We start from the raw sequence: 18975 nt of genomic DNA, 5'->3' as shown, positions 1-18975 counted from the left end.
GATTTTCCTGCTTTTCCATTTTTACGAAAACCACAGAGGCGTCTTGTTCAGCGTGCTGTCAAACCTACACTAGCAAGGAGATCGGGCTGAAACTATAGCTACAAGCTATCCAAGGATGGTACTATAGAATGTCACCTCAAGGTAGGCCTAGTGGCGTCATCTCTTGGTTAGGCCGGAAACTTATCAATCCACCCTCGTACAATGTGTCCTAAAGAGAAAATGGTAGGAAGTTTACGCGAAGTCCTCACTAAAAGCCTGTATTGTTGAGTTCGCAACAAATATGAAATTTCTGTTGGTCAAGTAAAGTGACTTTATGCCCAATTTCTGAGCTGTTCAAAAACCTCAAACCTTGGGTTTCTAAACACGCCATCTTCCAGACGATTATCTGGCTAGTGCCTTGCTCCACCATTGCAAGACAGGCTCGCAGTTTATGCCGTTAATTCTCGAAAAGTAAACGCGATCAAAAGGCGATTTATTTTGGGATTGATGAAGTGTATTATGGTATAAGTGTATATGGAGTTTTATAGTCGCAAACAACGGAAATAGGCAGATTTTCAGGAATATGCCGTTGTTTATCATTTCAGTCATGTTAAGTGAAAGGAACTGTAGTTGATACAGGAACATGTAGCACTTGAACATGAACACATTGATGCCCGGTAACTGCGATCAAAGGGTGATTTGATTTGAAATTGATGAAGTGTATTGTGGGGGACATCTTACCTTCCACGAGCTTGTATACTATGTAGTTAGAGCGTCAAATAACTGAAAAAGGTAGATTCTCCTGGAGTTTCCAGGAACGCGACGTTGAGCTATGTCAAGCAGTAGTGAAAGGAAATGCACTTGATGCAGAAACATGTTTCATTAAACACCCTGATCCCTAATTTATAAGCTGTTCAAAGTGCTTACATTGGGTCTCTAAACACACCCTCACACAGTCGGTTACCTGGCGAATGACTGGCTCTGCCATTGGAAGATGAGTTCATAGTTCATGCTATCAATTTTTAACGCTAAACGCCATCGAAGAGCGATTTAATTCGGGATTGCTGAAGTGTATAGTGGAGTTTTATAGACACAAACGACACCTTACTCTCCACGGATTTGTTTACAAGATAGAGTGTCAAATAACAAAATAAAACAGATTTTCCTAGAATTTTCCGGGAACTCAACGTTCTTTATCAATTGGGTCATGTGAAGCATTGGCTAAAGGAAATGCACTTTATGCAGAAACAAATCTCATTGTGCACCCTGATCCCTAATTTATGAGCTGTTCAAAGTGCTTGTTTTGAGTCTCTATAGACACCCTCCCACAGTCGGTTACCTTGCGAGTGACTCGCCCCACCTTTGCAAGATGAGCTCATCAATTCTTGAGCAAGAAACGCGATCGAAGGGCGATTTAATTTGGAATTGAGGAAGTGCACTGTAGTGTTTTATAGACGCAAATGACACATCAAATAACGGAAAAGACAGATCATCCTTGAATTTTTCAGGAATATAATGTTGTTTATCAATTTAACCATGTGAAGTAGTAATGAAAGGAAATACAGTTGATACAGGAACATGTACCATTACACGCCGTAATGCCTAATTTATGAGCTGTTAAAGGTGATGAATTCAGGTCTCTATACACACTCTCACATAGTCGGTTACCTGACGAGTGACTGGCTCTGCCATTGGAAGATGAGTTCATAGTTCATGCTGTAAATTTTTTAGCACTAAACGCCATCGAAAAGCGACTTAATTTGGGATTGCTGAACTGTATAGTGGAGTTTTATAGACACAAACGACACCTTACTCTCCACGGATTTGTTTAGAAGATAGAGTGTCAAATAACAAAAAAAAACAGATTTTCCTAGAATTTTCCGGGAACTCAACGTTCTTTATCAATTGGGTCATGTAAAGCATTAGCTAAAGGAAATGCACTTTATACAGAAACAAATCTCATTGTGCACCCTGATCCTTAATTTATGAGCTGTTCAAAGAGCTTGTTTTGGGTCTCTATAGATACCCTCACAGAGTCTGTTACCTTGCGAGTGACTCGCCCCACCCTTGCAAAATGAGCTCATAGTGCATGCCATCAATTCTTGAGCAAGAAACGCGATCGAAGGGCGATTTAATTTGGAATTGACGAAGTGCACTGTAGTGTTTTATAGACGGAAATGACCCATCAAATAACGGAAAAGACAGATCATCCTTGAATTTTTCAGGAATATAATGTTGTTTATCAATTTAACCATGTGAAGTAGTAATGAAAGGAAATACAGTTGATACAGAAACATGTACCATTACACACCGTAATGCCTAATTTATAAGCTGTTGAAGGTGGTGAATTCGGTTGTCTAAACACACTCACACACAGTCGGTTAGCTTGCGAGTGACTCGCCCCACCCTTGCAAGATGAGCTCATAGTGCATGCCATCAATTCTTGAGCAAGAAACGCGATCAAAGGGCGATTTAATTTGGAATTGATGAAGTGCACTGAAGTGTTTTATAGGCGCAAATGACCCATCAAATAACGGAAAAGACAGATCATCCTTGAATTTTTCAGGAATATAATGTTGTTTATCCATTTACCAATGTGAAGTAGTAAGAAAAGGAAATGCAGTTGATACAGGAACATGTACCATTACACACCGTAATGCCTAATTTATGAGCTGTTGAAAGGGCTGAATTCGGATGTCTAAACACACTCTCACACAGTCGATTATCTGACGAGTGACTCTCTCTACCTTTGCAAGATGGGCTAATACCTTATGCCATCAATTATCTAATAGTAAACGCGATCGAAGGGCGATTTAATTTAGAATAAATGAAGTGTGTTGTGGAATTTGAGCGACACTAACAATATTGTCTCCTGCACGACCTTGCTCTCTACCTGGAGCTCCAATAATGCAAAAATTAGATATTTCGTGAATTTACATAAAGGGTTTATACTTTGGAATGAATAAATAACAATGCCGTTTTTACATATGCATTACCGAACTGTCTTATTTATTGAAACTAATGTTTGAATCACACCATTTTCCATCAGCAAAAACTTCAAATGGCTGCCATACAAAAGCGAAGCGGTTGCAACCCCAATGATGACTTCTTCTTAGGACACATTCTATATGCAGATACTTTTTCGAAATGGTTAAAGTATATTAAATCCAACGTGATGTAAAATGAAAATCTACAATTTAATTTTTTAATATGTTGGCTAAGATTCAAAATTTATGCCAATATTATTAGCAATGACTTCTGAAAGTTATTTATAAGTAAATCCAAACTACGTTTTAGTAGTATGTATTCAAAAATCTATACAACATTCGTCACATGTAAACAAACTTAATACATCTGCCAGAAACGTATCGAACGGTAGGTACTTTTTTAAAAATATTATGACATTGAAAATAGAATAGTAAACTACAAAATTTGACTGAGTAACCAAAAATAATTTAAGACACCCACTATTTTCAACAAGTGATTCTTTTTGAGAAGCCAACATATGCAATTCCCATATTCCTAAGTAACTTCACCTACTTACTATTTATTCCTAAGTAACTATTAGTATCGGTCAATATCTTCATTATCAACGTATCTTCCTTTAATAATTTTAATTGTTAACATATGATTCGGTAATATCTTCAATTTATAGGTCATTATTACATTGTATGTTAAGTAATTAACATATTATTGGTCAATAGTTTTAATGATTAGTGTATGGTGCTATAACTGGGTCTTATAGTACAGTTAATTATGTCAAAAAAGAGGGTCAACCACGGAATGAGAGATAATAAGCTGTAAATTTGTACAAACCTATATTTTGCCATTTTAAATATTGTGTCTAAAGTAACATAAAGTCTCGTGTCCGCATCTTAAGATATTCAAGGTCAAAGGTCACTAAAATCGATTTTTCGCTAATATCTTGCCTCTTATGGTTTCAATAACATTTGCAACTATTATAAAAATTGTAGGAGATAAAGTTTATAGAAGTTTTGTTCCAAATATTTTTTTATACGCTTAACTGTTCCTGAGGTAGAGCGCGGTGAACCCGCAGCACTTAGTCATACGTGCCATAATGCGAAGTCCTAATTATTAGTACGTCTTATAATGTTAATTAATTACTAAAACATCCATAGTTACAAGTAACTTCTGTTATTCATTAATTAATACATTATATTTAATAATATTTTTCATTGATCGAATATATTCGTTTAATAGTACTTATCTAGTTCGTAATAGGACACCTTCTCAGGCATGAAGGTCTAGTCAGAGACTTATTAGAAGCAGAAACGGGAGTTAGGAGGGGTAGAGGTAGACCTAGATTAGATTACAGTAATAGTTAAGGATGTGGGTTGTTTTAGTTTTAGGGAAATGCGAAGATTAGCTCAAGATAGGAATGAGTAAAGGTTGGACACGAGTCTTAGGACTGACGACCTTATGATGATGATGATGATGATGACCTAGTTCGTGTAACTAAAAAATTGTTAAGTAATTAGAATACTTTATGTTATTTCTGAACAACATGTATGACAGCGTAACAAATGAATTTCGAGAGCCTTTGCGAAAAATGAAGACTTATTCTGGAGAATTCGATGACAATATAAATAGACTTCTCTTATGCATTTCTAAGGCATCATTGTGAAAAATATGATTTACATAACTTTGAACCTGTAGAAACTACGAGGATATGGTAAAGAAATACCAGAAATGCAAAAAATATACACATTACTAATGTACTTTTAGTAACAACGTTGACAGCTTTTTGCAACACAAGAGGAAGATATTAAAAATTGCAAATATATGTCACAATCAGTGTCGGATTAAACAGTAATCGGACCAAGCAGTTGTGGGTGTACCGAGTTTTTAAAAATCCCTTTCGTACAAATATATTTTTCACCAATGTTTTTTTTATTTACTTTATTAATAGTACGGATATTTAAATTACATACTTAGAAGTTACTTATGTTAGGTTCTGTACATTTTCAACATGCTNGTCTTATAATGTTAATTAATTACTAAAACATCCATAGTTACAAGTAACTTCTGTTATTCATTAATTAATACATTATATTTAATAATATTTTTCATTGATCGAATATATTCGTTTAATAGTACTTATCTAGTTCGTAATAGGACACCTTCTCAGGCATGAAGGTCTAGTCAGAGACTTATTAGAAGCAGAAACGGGAGTTAGGAGGGGTAGAGGTAGACCTAGATTAGATTACAGTAATAGTTAAGGATGTGGGTTGTTTTAGTTTTAGGGAAATGCGAAGATTAGCTCAAGATAGGAATGAGTAAAGGTTGGACACGAGTCTTAGGACTGACGACCTTATGATGATGATGATGATGATGACCTAGTTCGTGTAACTAAAAAATTGTTAAGTAATTAGAATACTTTATGTTATTTCTGAACAACATGTATGACAGCGTAACAAATGAATTTCGAGAGCCTTTGCGAAAAATGAAGACTTATTCTGGAGAATTCGATGACAATATAAATAGACTTCTCTTATGCATTTCTAAGGCATCATTGTGAAAAATATGATTTACATAACTTTGAACCTGTAGAAACTACGAGGATATGGTAAAGAAATACCAGAAATGCAAAAAATATACACATTACTAATGTACTTTTAGTAACAACGTTGACAGCTTTTTGCAACACAAGAGGAAGATATTAAAAATTGCAAATATATGTCACAATCAGTGTCGGATTAAACAGTAATCGGACCAAGCAGTTGTGGGTGTACCGAGTTTTTAAAAATCCCTTTCGTACAAATATATTTTTCACCAATGTTTTTTTTATTTACTTTATTAATAGTACGGATATTTAAATTACATACTTAGAAGTTACTTATGTTAGGTTCTGTACATTTTCAACATGCTTTTTAAATTTTAGGTTTTCTTTTCTGTCTAATTTGCTTTTAATTGGTCAGTTGTTTTTATCGCTCAGGACTCCGCCACAGCTGAGATTTCATAAATCTACTCGTATATTCATGACATGTCCTCTGATATATACATATGCATAGTTACAGTTATAAAGTTATGAGTTGGGTCCAGGGGCTTTGTCATCTTACTATGTATTTTAATAATATTTGTTTATTAAGCAATCGAAACAAAAAGAATACCTTCATTAGCTAAACTTTTGTTTTAACTAAATGAAAAACGAAAACATACAGTTTTGTATATTATATGACAAACTGTCTCGAGATTCGTCTATTAATTTCTGCAAAATGTGTGTTATTGTATGAGTTCCTTCTTAAAATATTCCTTAGTCACGATCCATGTACATATTTACACCACTTATAGAACTAGCACAAATATATAAATTATAAACTGTTATAAAATATCAAAATACAGATTTAAATTTTAAATTTATTACTAAACAGGTGACATTTTGGGAAACATTGTTTATTATATAATATTTTTTTTTAATTGCAGCGTCATCCGAAGTAAAAATAACAGACCTGAAAGTCCCCAAATATCTCCAGAAAGAGGAAGACAAGTCTGTCATATTAGACTGCGATTACGAATTTAGTAAAGACGAAGACGTAGAAATTAAATGGTATTACAATGACGACAAGAATCTGATATATCAATGGATTCCACAAAGGAGTAAACCACAAGCCGTGGGGGCATTTAGAGGCGTAATTGACCCAACGTACAAAGTGTCAAATGATGCTAACAAGGAATATAGAGCTATCCTGCTCAAGCAAATTACTCCTGCACTATCTGGAAATTACACGTGTAAAATTTCTGGAATATTCCACGAAGACGTCGAAACAAAGAAAATGATCATTTACGGTAATTGTTCTTTTATTTCTTATCCTATGTTACATAACTGGTAACAATAATCTGTAAGTAATCATATAATTTTGAAGTGATTGTCCAATTGACAGTTGACTTCAATACCACTATAAACATTAAAACTTTTGGGTGTTTCATTCCCACCAGCCAGTAATGCTGGTGGGCGGGCAGTCCCTCCGGACTATGCCGGAAAGTAGGGCGAAAGGCCCTCTTCAGCCTGCTTTCAGGAAACGTGGGAATGGGTGGGTGGTGGTTCGGGTGAGAAAGATGAGATGGACGAAATGAAGACAGAAGAGAGTGAAAGATTATCTGTGGAATATTACTGCCTCAGCATTTGCCTAGGTGATCCAAGGAAACCACAGAAAAACTTGGACAAAGGCAGACGGACCTGGAATCGAACCGGCGTCCTCCCGAATGCTAAGCAATGGTCTAGACCTCCAGGCCATGCCGCTCGGTCAATACCACTATATCAACCATGCATCCACTTACAAACATTTTGTTTGCCTGACAGAACACAACACAACTGTGTACTATTAGTCATGTGGACAGAACCACTATGAACTTATTTTGTTTCTGAGTCTTTTGCATGCATAGACACATGTAACTTTGATTTGGTTACACTCACGACAATATATTCTTAATCTACAAATTCTATGTACCTACGCACTCTTTACTTTTTCTATCGTTTTCTCTATTGTTACTCGTAAAGCTAGAACAGCCTCCCTGGTTCCTCTATTTCTTCTAAACCCAAATGGATCTCATAATAAGTTTTCTTCTCTGTACAATTCTACTTAAAATTTTTGACGCATGGGAAGTTAAGCTGTTCTAAATGTCCGCACCCATCCACGCCTCTCTTTTTAGGTATGGTTACTACCACTTTCCCTTTATACTCCTTTGGGATTTTCCCCATCTCGTAAATATGACTAACTGACTTAATCATACAATCATTAATTTATGGTATTCGTAACTACTGTTTATGAATTTAGGCCAATCCAATCTCTCACGTTCTTGAGCCATTAGCATTGCTTGCTGGCGGACTGCATTCTATCTTCAATATTTCTCTTTATTATTAAGCTAAGAAGTTCGTATTTTCCACCTCTATTACATGACCTAGGTAGGGGTTGTCTTTTGTATTTTTGATAATTTCCAGAACTTTTCCGTTCATATTCATTCTTCTAATGACAGTCACATTGATAATGCGTTCCGTCCATGATAGTTTAAGCATTCTCTCATTAGTCATATTTCAAAGACTTCATCGACCTGGCTCCCAACGTCCAAGATTCAGTTGCATACTTTGGTGTTCACATTTATATTTTCGGAAACAGCCATTGACATTGTTTCTGATGTGTTTATTTTAGGACCAAATGCATCACCCTCAGTCGTTATTACACCAATAAGGTTTTGAAGACCTTTTTAGCATTTCGTAAATGATTTGTGAGTCTTTCATTCCCACTTTCTTAAACTTTTTATAGTGCTCTCTAAAGTATTTTTTTTTTTTCATTAGAACTTGAAGAGAGTTAGGGATGATATCCCTATCTTCTGATTGGAACACAGGTGATCAGTGTTTCTTCTATTTTTGCACATGCTGTTTACTACCAATATAACTTTTTAATTAAGTTTTTATCGTTCTGGTCTAATTCTTATTCATGCAATATATTTATCGATACTGAATGCCTTATTTGTTCAAGGACAACTTGTGATTGGTCTTTGCATTTTTGAAGCAGGACAATAAGCCGAAACGCTGTTTCTCTAGTTTCAAAACGCAAACGGAAACTAAATTGTTCCTCTCCTATATGCTGGTTGCATTTTGTATATGTATATTCGTTGATGTATGATTCCTAAAGTTATATCCAATGTATATGACCTGTCAGGCCAATCAGTTGATATTGTTAGCATTTCCTTCCGTGGTAATCGAAGTAAATGTAGATGAATCCAGGTCCAAATACGTTTGGGAATTATAAACCATTAAAACTAAACCTTTATAGTAATACATGGTCACAGAGCGTAACATTTTCAACACGCATCAAAACCATTCCTCTTTAGTCGGTTGTGTTGCGTTATAACCATAGGCTTAGAAAGGTAAATTAAGACCAATGCGAGTGCACTGGAAGTAGAAAGAAAAAATGGAAAACGTAAAACAAGGCAGTATCGTCACTCTATCTGGACACGTGCCACCTGGTTACACTTGGCTACATCACCATACAAAGAGTTCTTCAAGCGAATGTATTAATTACTTGCTATCTTCGTAGTTTCTTCCACTCAGCTGCACAAGAATATAAGTAGTATACGAGGTCTATTCAAAAAGTATTGCGAATTTTGAATTTCCGCTGGTTATGTTATTCGATTTCCGATTTTTTGTGGCGTTATGTTGGTATTCATGTCTCTCACTTATAAGTTCAGTCATGTTGAATCTTCAGTTAATTTTTGACAGCTGCTTTGCTTGTACGTGTTTTGGCTCGTCTTCGATTTTTGCTTATTCGAAAAAATGGATCAAAGAGTCTATGTCAAATTTTGTGTGAAAAACAAAATTAAGTGCGCGGACGCATTCCGAGTGTTGATTGTGGCATATGGTGATACTACCTTGGACCGAAGCAACGTTTATCGGTTGTACAAAATGTTCTCAGAGGGCCGAGAAGATGTGAAAGACGAAGAGCGTCCCAGACGCCCGAACACATCAACAACAGAGGAAAACATTGATGAAGTGAAGAATAGTATTGACCAATCGTCGAATCACCATTAGAGAAGTTGCTGAGGAGCTAAACATATCGATTAGCTCCTGTCATTCGATTTTTACCAATAATTTGGGTATGAGACGCGTCGCCACGAAATTGGTACCAGAATTGCTCAATTTCGACGACCCAAATTTGCTTCAGAGGGTCATAGCTGGTGACGAATAATGGGTTTATGGTTATGACGTGGATACCAAAGCTCAATCATCCCAATTGAGGCTGCTGCACGAGCCAAGACCGAAAAAAGCGCGCCAAGTTAGAACGAATCTGAAGGTTTTGCTTACAGTTTTCTTCGATTGCAGGGGCGTGGTGCATCATCAGTTCTTGCCACAGGGTAGAACGGCTAATAAGGAATATTACCTGGAAGTTATGCGCAATTTGCGCGAAGTAATTCGCCAGAAACACTGGGATTTGTGGAAGAACAAAAATTGGCTTTTGCACCATGATAACGCCCCTGCTTACACATCATTGCTTGTGCACGAAGTTTTGGCCAAAAACAACACACTAATAATGTCACAGCCACCGTATTCCCCAGATCTGCCCCCCCTGTGACTTTTTTGTTGTTCCCGAAACTGAAGAGGTCCATGAAAGGACGACGCTACGCTACGATGGAGGAGATAAAGACGGCATCGAAGGAGGAGCTGAACAGGATCATAAAAAAATATTTTTTGTGCTTCGAGGATTGGAAAAAACGTTGGCACAAGTGTATAATATCTGGTGGGGATTACATTGGGAGGCACAAAATAGATATTTATGAATAAATAATTTTTGAAAACACAAAATTCGCGATACTTTTTGGACAGACCTCGTAAGTGACAGTGGCGCACAATTCAGTTCTACTCCTATTTATAGCTTACCTTAAGTTCATTCAGTTCGTGCAAATTAATTATATTAGTTATGCAGCTGGAAACCTAAACAGAGAGGGTTTATGTGGCTAGTCGAATAATTCTACAATTCAGTTTTTCAAAACTTGTATGACTAAAGCAGAGTAGGTAGTTGAAGTCAGTTTTGTGATATGTGAAATATGAATTTGCAGAAAGTAAATTTAATCCTTAATCATATTTTATTAGAGAATTTTCCCTCCTAATTTGACCCAGGCATACGTCTACTTCAGTGTTACAGTATAGGTAATTTAAAATGACATGAATCTTGACGAAACACCACCGTCTATTCTACAGTTTATTTGGAGCTTCATCTTCATCCCTAGCTGTACAGAAACACACGATTAGAGTCTTTAGAATAACAGAAGGGCAATATTTTCTAAATATCCAATATCACTATAATGGCCGCCTCTCACTAATTGCTCATGTCATTCTAAAGTATCTATAACTATTTGAATACTATAAGTTTTGCCATGAATAATCAGGAAAATTACGGGTAAATGGATGTATTTTATTACAAAAACCACACCAACGTTTCGCCTCTAGGTGTGACACATTTTCAAGGTAGGTTTCACTCTTCGATTTAGTGATAAATAAATAATACGCCTAGTAACAAAGTATATCATAATAACCAGAGACATAAATATAGTAATACAGTTTAAAAAGTATAACACTAATTGGGGAAACAGGAAAAGGAGATGAGATTGAAAGTGGAAGGAATAGAAAAAGTTAGAAAATGTTAAGGGAGAGAAAAACGGTGACAAAATATATAAAGCTAGCGAAAGCAAACGCTTTATTAGGAACTGTATGGGGATGGGGTAAATATTATATAAGAAGAATTGGTGTAGAAGGAAAATGTTGGTTCAAGCGATGTAGGGGGTATGACAAGAATTGCCTGCAGGGGTGGGAGGGGTGTAATTGTTATCTTTTTTGCTATTAATATATATAGGTAACGTATTAATAAGTTTTAGAAATGTAGAAAAAACTTAAGGTTTCAATAAAACGTAATTGACAACACTAATAGGTACATCACACTGTATAAATATAACAACAACTAATGAGTAATAAAATATTAATATACTTCGTATTGCTTTTTGTAATAAAATATATCTTTACTACCCGTAGGTAATAACTGTGTACATTTCATTTGGTTATAGGTTTTATTTCTCTCCTTTTATAATAACCAGGATGGTACTGAAATTGATACACTACATAAGCAACAACATTACTTTTCTATGTTTTAGAGCCTGCAGAATCCTTTAGCATTCTGTATATTGAACAATCGAAGACCATCGTTTGTGAAGCACATGGACTCTCTCATGAACCGAAAATGGTCCTGTCTGCCGTTTATTTAACAGGAAGGTAAGAAAGTCCTTTAATAGAAATTTCTTAAATTTCTCCTTTTGTTAACTAATGATTTATTGTTAACAACTTTTACCGTCTAATTAATTTATTCATGGATGGACTTTTCGTCGAAAATAAATTATCAGAGACTAATTTAACCTCTCAAAGCTGTGAAAATTCAATTGATATGAAGCATTAGCGTTAGTCCTTTGAAATAAATATTACGATTTAAGTGGGAAACACAATGTTTTCCACAAATTCAAGACCTGTATTTTGAACTTTATATATATTTTTCCATTTTAGCAACGACACTCTTCCAAGTTTCGAAGAAGACGAATATATTATAGAAAACTCACAAGATTACGAGTACAATATAACAGCTATATATAAAGTATCGGATACGGCCCTGTCCGACTCAGTCAAATTTGAATGCATCCTTTCTCTTCCAGATACGGACTACGAAGTTAGAAAAAGTTATATTGTATACTCAGGTAAGACATTATTAAACACTCACTTTTTGTTTTTCTTTTGTCAAGAAATTTTATTATAAAATTATCAAATACTAAATAATAATAGAATGCCGTCTAACGTACTAAATATTTAGCTTTATGATCACAATGTCGCAAATTATCGTCATCTCGGTAATTTGTTACCAATTGGGGATTCAAGTGACATATATTCCGTATGACGTAAAGTGGAAGCTCAGGCAATAAAACTGCCAAGAAGTTACCGCCCTTCTTTACGCCTAATTGAAATTGCAATATTATGGCATTATTCAAACAAAACACATTTTGTATTCTGTTAACCACTTGCGCCTATTTTTTTCGTTGTTACGTTCTCATATTCGTAAATTTGCACGTCATTGTAATACGAACGTTCTCTTTTATTAAAACCTAAACAGAGGAAGTTCTATAACACATTTTGTCGAATTTCAGTTTCATGGACAGACTCGCGGAGAATTATTGTCCTTTAAAATTGTCACTAAATGAAGTTTGGACCATTCTCTTGTTTGCTACAGATGTCGGAAGTTCAACAAAATAAGCTTATAAATCTTTTGAAAGTTTTATTGCCTGAGCCGCCACTTTACGTGATACGGATACGGACTATAGTCGGTATCCACTTTGTCATTACTGTCTATGGCCTAAATTAATACCTCCGACAGATTGATGACCGAGACGTCTGGTTCTTACTTTTTCATGTTTATGAATTAGAATTCAAATTGATCTTTCGGTGACAAAAGCACTTGTCTAACATAAAAATTTGGCAAAGACTATAAAAACGTTTGATTTGATTACAATAATACCTAATAGAACAGTCTCAGAGTAATATTTGAAGCGTTTGATTCAAAACCGTAACAGTTGTTTACTCTATAGCATTACTAACAATGATTTTTGTCTCATAAATACTTACCTACTAATTTCTGAAAATTTTGTCATCATCAATAGGAATATCAAGCCTTTATCAATACGGAAATATGAGTGCGGAAATTAATAAAGGTACTGTTTAAAGTAATTGTTGAAAATTAGAAAGTAACCACCATCCCTCTTCTTTTCTCGGTTTTGCCCCTTAAATTCTATTTGATACCAGAAACCACTGTGTTGTTCAATCATAATTATTATTACCTATAGTTGGGACGATCTAAATTGGCAAAGACTGCAATAAATTATCTGTGAGAATGGACATATCTTCTTTCTTATTTCCACTTGGCACTGTAGTCATTTGCTGCATTTTGAACACGCTCATGTTAAGTTAGGGAATGTTTCATGAGTAGTACAGACTAAGTGAAAAGAGATAACCGAATAATAGTGCAGCGGTTAGAGATTGCTTAGGTACGAAAAAGGTCAGGGTTGGCTTTATAACTGCCTGATTGGAATTATATCTTTAAACAAGCGTCTTTAAAATAATTCGAAGTGGTCGGTACTCTTGTCGAAACTGCCAGACGCTTCGTACTACAGATGGCGTTTACCGCGCCATTTGTGGTATTTTCTAAAACGCGCTGTTAAGACAGCAGGTAAAAGTTGGTCTGTGTTCTGTCGGAGCTGCCTGCGACGTGCTGATGAGATCGAAAAGATCGAAATCGCGATCCGCGTCTGGCAGTTTCGACAAGAGTACAGACCACTTCGAATTATTTTATGCCCTTGTTAAGTTAGGAAATGCTTCATGAGTAGTACAGACTAAGTGAAAAGAGATAACCGAATAATAGTGCAGCGGTTAGAGATTGCTTAGGTACGAAAAAGGTCAGGGTTGGCTTTATAACTGCCTGGTTGGAATTATATCTTTAAACAAGCGTCTTTACTTTCCTAAATTCCTCACAATGTTGAAGTTTCTTTAAAGTCCAATGCTGGTAACATACTGAAATTCTGCTTGTCCGCATCTCTTTCTGTTACACATTAATTGGTGTAATGTTATTCCTTTCCCTTTATTAGTGTCCGCTGCAATTCTTACCTGACATCTCTTTTCTATGTTTACGATATTCCCTCTACAAGTCTGTCGTGAGTAAAAGTAGGCGTTCTAACAGCAACTGCTCTAGTCTTGTTAATAAGTTAAAAGAAGAAAGTAAATGCGACAGTTTTATTGCGGACTATACCAATTTTGAACATCGCAACTGTAGTTGATGTAAAAAAGTATATTACTTTTCTTATCAATTGAACCTTTTATTTATTGTAGAATATTGAATATCTGCCCAATGTTTGACATATTTTTGTTTTTAGCAATTTTTAGAGTTTGGAATGTTTCAGTTATGTATTTTTGAGTACCTAAACCTAGTTTTAATGAGACAACTTGCTAGATTTTTTTGTTATTAGAAAACGAATTTATTGTAGTGTATAATTCCCAAATAGATTAGTGAAACGCCCTGTAATTATTCGTAATTCATAGTTTGTTTGCATTAGTAACGACATTAGTGATGTAGCACTTGCACAAAATATAGATAAATTTTGCTTTTTTTACAGGTGCATCGTCATATAACTTTGTTCCTGTTTTACTCGCTCTTTCAACTCTGGGATCGTTGTTTTTAAGTGCAAATTAAAACAAAAAATTATTAGAAACCTTTTTTGTTACTATTTACGAAAATGTGATATTCGCCAAAAACTGTAAATAATATACATATGTATAAATAAGTGTATAAAATAAAAGAAATGTTATTTTGTATAATGTTTACTGTTAACTATTGTACATGTAGTTACGTGTACACTGTAAAACTTTAAAGATGTTAAAAGATACAGTTAATGAAATTGTAAAGATGTTTTGTTAACATTGAGAGTAACTAGTCAGTATTTACAAAATCTTTATGAAACTAATGAATATTAATAAGAATTGTATTGTTTCTACTTTATACAGCACTAAAATGATACATACATACATACATATCTATATATATATATATAGCTACAAAAATAAAACTGTATCAACAACAACTATGATATTTTATTTAAACTATTATCAACTTAAATCTATCTTCTAAAGTTATTAACATATTTACATATTATGTGCAGATATAATACTTATTCGGCAGGAGATAAATAAATAAAGTTAATTAGAAAATTAGCTAATACTGAGAAACAATTTTCTTGAATATGTATTAGCAGATTTATTTAAAAATATTATTAACGTCATTATTGAATGGGTTTAGTCAAAATCGACAAAGAAGGAACATACAGTTAGTGATATTACCCTTATACTTAAATGATAATAAATTTTTTCGCCTGTGATAAATGTTTTACAAAAAAAAAACAAAAGAAACACTTTTGAATGTTGACGAGAAATTAGAAAAATGTACAAATTAAACGAAGTGCTAAGTTTGTTACCATCCATTTGGTGTCCATTTTTCAGACACTTGATAAAATGCACTGTTAACGTATATGTTAGGCCCGAAGACCGAAAACGCTCAGTGGCCGGAAAAAACGGCCACATCGCGTTCTGGCTGCCTTCTAACGCACAGAACGCCGTTTGGCTGTTTTTAAACGCACAGAACGCGTTTTGGCTGTTTTTAAACGCTCGCGACGCGTTCTTAATGTTCGACTTGTACTATTTGCCCCTGTCTACCTGCGTACAATGAGATTTATATTGTACTTACATGAATTTCAATCCATTTTCAGTTTTTAGGAAACAATTGAATTATTAACAACTATAATTGGATACCAAAGATGGGTTCGGTTTTTCTCGCCGAATCATTTCAACAATATTAAATTTCTTATAATTGTTTTTTCAGTTCTAGAAAGAAAGTTACACTGAACACTTATATTGTCGAGCATATGATATATGAATGAATGAATGAAAGTCAAGTTAGTTATTATATACTCAAAATCAATACCTCCTCTAGGAATTATTAGATGTAATTATAATGGAACCTTCTCGAAAAGTTAATTTCTAAAGCTCCTTTATCATTATCATATAGAGTTATCGGTATGTGCATTGTTATAAAATCGCCGGAAAGATCATACAAATTACAAATGATCATAAGTGTACTGTACTGGAATGATTATGAAGGAAAGTTGTACATTTTTAGTACCTTCAGTTTATCACAATAGCTAATAACCGTACACCTATTGTTTAGGTAAGTTGACAAAATCTTAAAATTACAAAAGGTTATTAAAATTTCATTCATTCATATATTATATGCTCGACAATATAAGTGTTCAGTGTAACTTTCTTCCTAGAACTGAAAAACAATTATAAGAAATTTAATATTGTTGAAATGATTTGGCGAGAAAAACCGAACCCATCTTTGGTATCTAATAATAGTTGTCAATAATTTAATTGTTTCCTAAAAACTGAAAAATGGATTGAAATTCATTTGTTTTATAAGTACAATGTAAATCTCATTGTAAGCAGGTAGAAAGCGGCAAATAATACAAGTCGAACATTAAGAACGCGTTGTGAGCGTTCAACAATTGACAAAACGCGTTCCAGCTGTTTAACAGTTACCAGAACGCTTTGCGAGCGTTTAAAAACAGCCAAAACGCGTTCGGTGCGTTCGAAGCCAGCCAGAACGCGATTTGACCGTTTTTTCCGGCCACTTTAACTTTAATTTAAATGATCAAAGATTTAGTTTCTAGACCCATACAAATTGAAATTCTCAAAAAACTCATGAAGTACAGAAAATGGCTAATTAATTCTGACTATGCCTTTTGTCTAGGAAATAGATATATATATAGTTTTACATCTGACTATTTTTCTGTAGTACATTACTGACAATTACATAATATGTATGTTTTACGGTAGTTTACCCATGACGGTCTTATGTATTATGTACATTAATTTGAAAATATTTAATTAGTGGTATTTACATAAAATAAAGTTAGTTACAGCCAAATATTTTTGAATTTTCCTCGGGGGTGAGGTAACTTTCCTTTGTCTAAATTTTTACATTCACTTATGATAAACCTTTAAAAACCATGGCACATTTAAGACACATTTCTTCATCACACTCATATGCAACAACCAATTTCTATACAAATACAGTAAGCTTCCCCAACTATAAGTATTCAATAAAAAGGACAGTTACTATTTTATTTAACCTAAGCATTATTTCTGTAGTTTACCATGCAAGAACCATAAAGAATCTTTTAAACGTTATTCAAAAATGTTTTTTTTGTTGTAGAAATTTATGGATTCTTATTATTATTATTATTAGCTGTGTTTTACTCGAGTAAGCATGCAAATGATAGTCAAATTGGGAAGCTAATGTTTGCAGAACGAAATGCTTTAGCTGTCAAATAATAAGTCAATAATCTAGCTCTAGAGACACCATTATGTTTTCACGTGGAAGTATTGGAATGAAAAAATATAAGCAATGTGAAGACAATGCTTATGAATCAAACATTATTTTCAAAACAAGTATCTATAGTGCATAGCAAGGAATTACTACTGTCTACCCTTACTAAAAGCATACCGTTAGTCCATTTGCGATATTACTAAATACGCCAGCACAAGTCACGCCTACTTACTATCATACGTCTCAACAAAAATCCGATAATATACGCGACACCAGCACCAGTCACTAAATATACTGCACGCCAGCACAGCACAGACAAAATAATATTCCTATCGTAAGCCTATAATCCTAAGCAATCACGTAAAAGTATTCTTCCGTTAATACTTTCAATATTAAAAGAAAATCTGCTAAAACATTACTAATCATAAAAAAAATCACTGATCCATGGAATTTGTTTATCAACTATGACATAAAGCAGCTAATTGTGCTTCCATGTTGCGTTGACATGCAGTATATCAAGTAGTTGCACCAACTACTTGATATACTATACTATATATCGGCACCCGATTTCGGGTATATTTTCGGTTTTTACCTGACTTGTGCGAGTATTATGTATATTTAGTCATATCCCAGCCCGTTTGGTGCATAATATTTAACCACTTACTTATTGATTGTTGCATCTTTATTGATGGGAACACGATTCACGATTACCAATCTGTGTCGTCGTATAATTAAAAAAGGAGACGGTATACCATACACCCAAGTATGTGTCTAAACGGCAAAGTACACCAATCTCTCTTTTTTAAACATTTTCAAAATATTTTAACGATTTAAGGATCAAATTGTACACTCTAAAGTTGTATTGATGACACTTCAGTTCTTTAAGATTCATCTACGATTTACTAGTGTAGGTTACTTTTGCGTGGAACCCTGTAGCATCCGCAGTATATTCAACATGCTGAATCCTGCCATCAGGAAGTTGCACGTGATAATGTCCCTTAGCGCTATTTCCGTTGTTAGTTTCCTCATGTCCAAAGTTATTTTCGCTGTCATAATCTTGCACTTGATATCCAAAGGCATAATTAGTTGCATACTGTAACTTAACAAACTTGTAACTCATTTGAAAATTATTTATAATACGTAACAAAAAATGAATAATCACTAGATAACATTTATACATATTATGGTTTATTTTTTATAGAAATCCTACAGTAGTAGTCACATAACTTAAAAGAATTACAATAAAATAGGAACATCTATTATCACACCACGTATCTCGAGTTAACGAAATAGTATATACTCTGAATGCATGACTTACGAGGGTGGATTGATAAGTTTCCGGCCTAACCAAGAGATGACGCCACTAGGCCTACCTTGAGGTGACATTCTATAGTACCATCCTTGGATAGCTTGTAGCTATAGTTTCAGCCCGATCTCCTTGCTAGTGTAGGTTTGACAGCACGCTGAACAAGACGCCTCTGTGGTTTTCGTAAAAATGGAAAAGCAGGAAAATCGT

The 18975-nt window shown here is 34.5% G+C and overlaps 2 protein-coding genes across 3 annotated transcripts in view; one reads left to right on the top strand and one right to left on the bottom strand.

Annotated features, from left to right (window-relative positions):
* Window positions 1–15126, top strand: part of LOC108737301 — a 24712-nt gene extending 9586 nt beyond the window's left edge. The window contains exons 2-5 of the mRNA XM_018470070.2: window positions 6424–6786; window positions 11644–11761; window positions 12047–12234; window positions 14695–15126. Coding sequence (XP_018325572.1) covers window positions 6424–6786; window positions 11644–11761; window positions 12047–12234; window positions 14695–14771 — 746 coding nt within the window. The 3' untranslated portion in view covers window positions 14772–15126. The remainder of the gene's footprint in view (window positions 1–6423; window positions 6787–11643; window positions 11762–12046; window positions 12235–14694) is intronic.
* A 1510-nt stretch (window positions 15127–16636) lies between these two features.
* The window catches only part of LOC108737287, a 13413-nt gene continuing 11074 nt past the window's right edge, over window positions 16637–18975 (bottom strand). Inside the window, exon 3 of one of the 2 annotated variants that reach the window (XM_018470040.1) lies at window positions 16637–18558. In XM_018470040.1, coding sequence (XP_018325542.1) covers window positions 18352–18558 — 207 coding nt within the window. In that variant the 3' untranslated portion in view covers window positions 16637–18351. The remainder of the gene's footprint in view (window positions 18559–18975) is intronic. The other variant, XM_018470049.1, reaches the window with a different exon arrangement.

The sequence above is a fragment of the Agrilus planipennis genome, unplaced genomic scaffold (genome assembly GCF_000699045.2).
Source record: "Agrilus planipennis isolate EAB-ADULT unplaced genomic scaffold, Apla_2.0 scaffold9, whole genome shotgun sequence".
NCBI classification, from domain to species: domain Eukaryota; kingdom Metazoa; phylum Arthropoda; class Insecta; order Coleoptera; family Buprestidae; genus Agrilus; species Agrilus planipennis.
The sequence above is the reverse complement of the archived record's forward strand: the minus strand, read 5'-3'. Positions and strand labels throughout refer to the sequence as shown.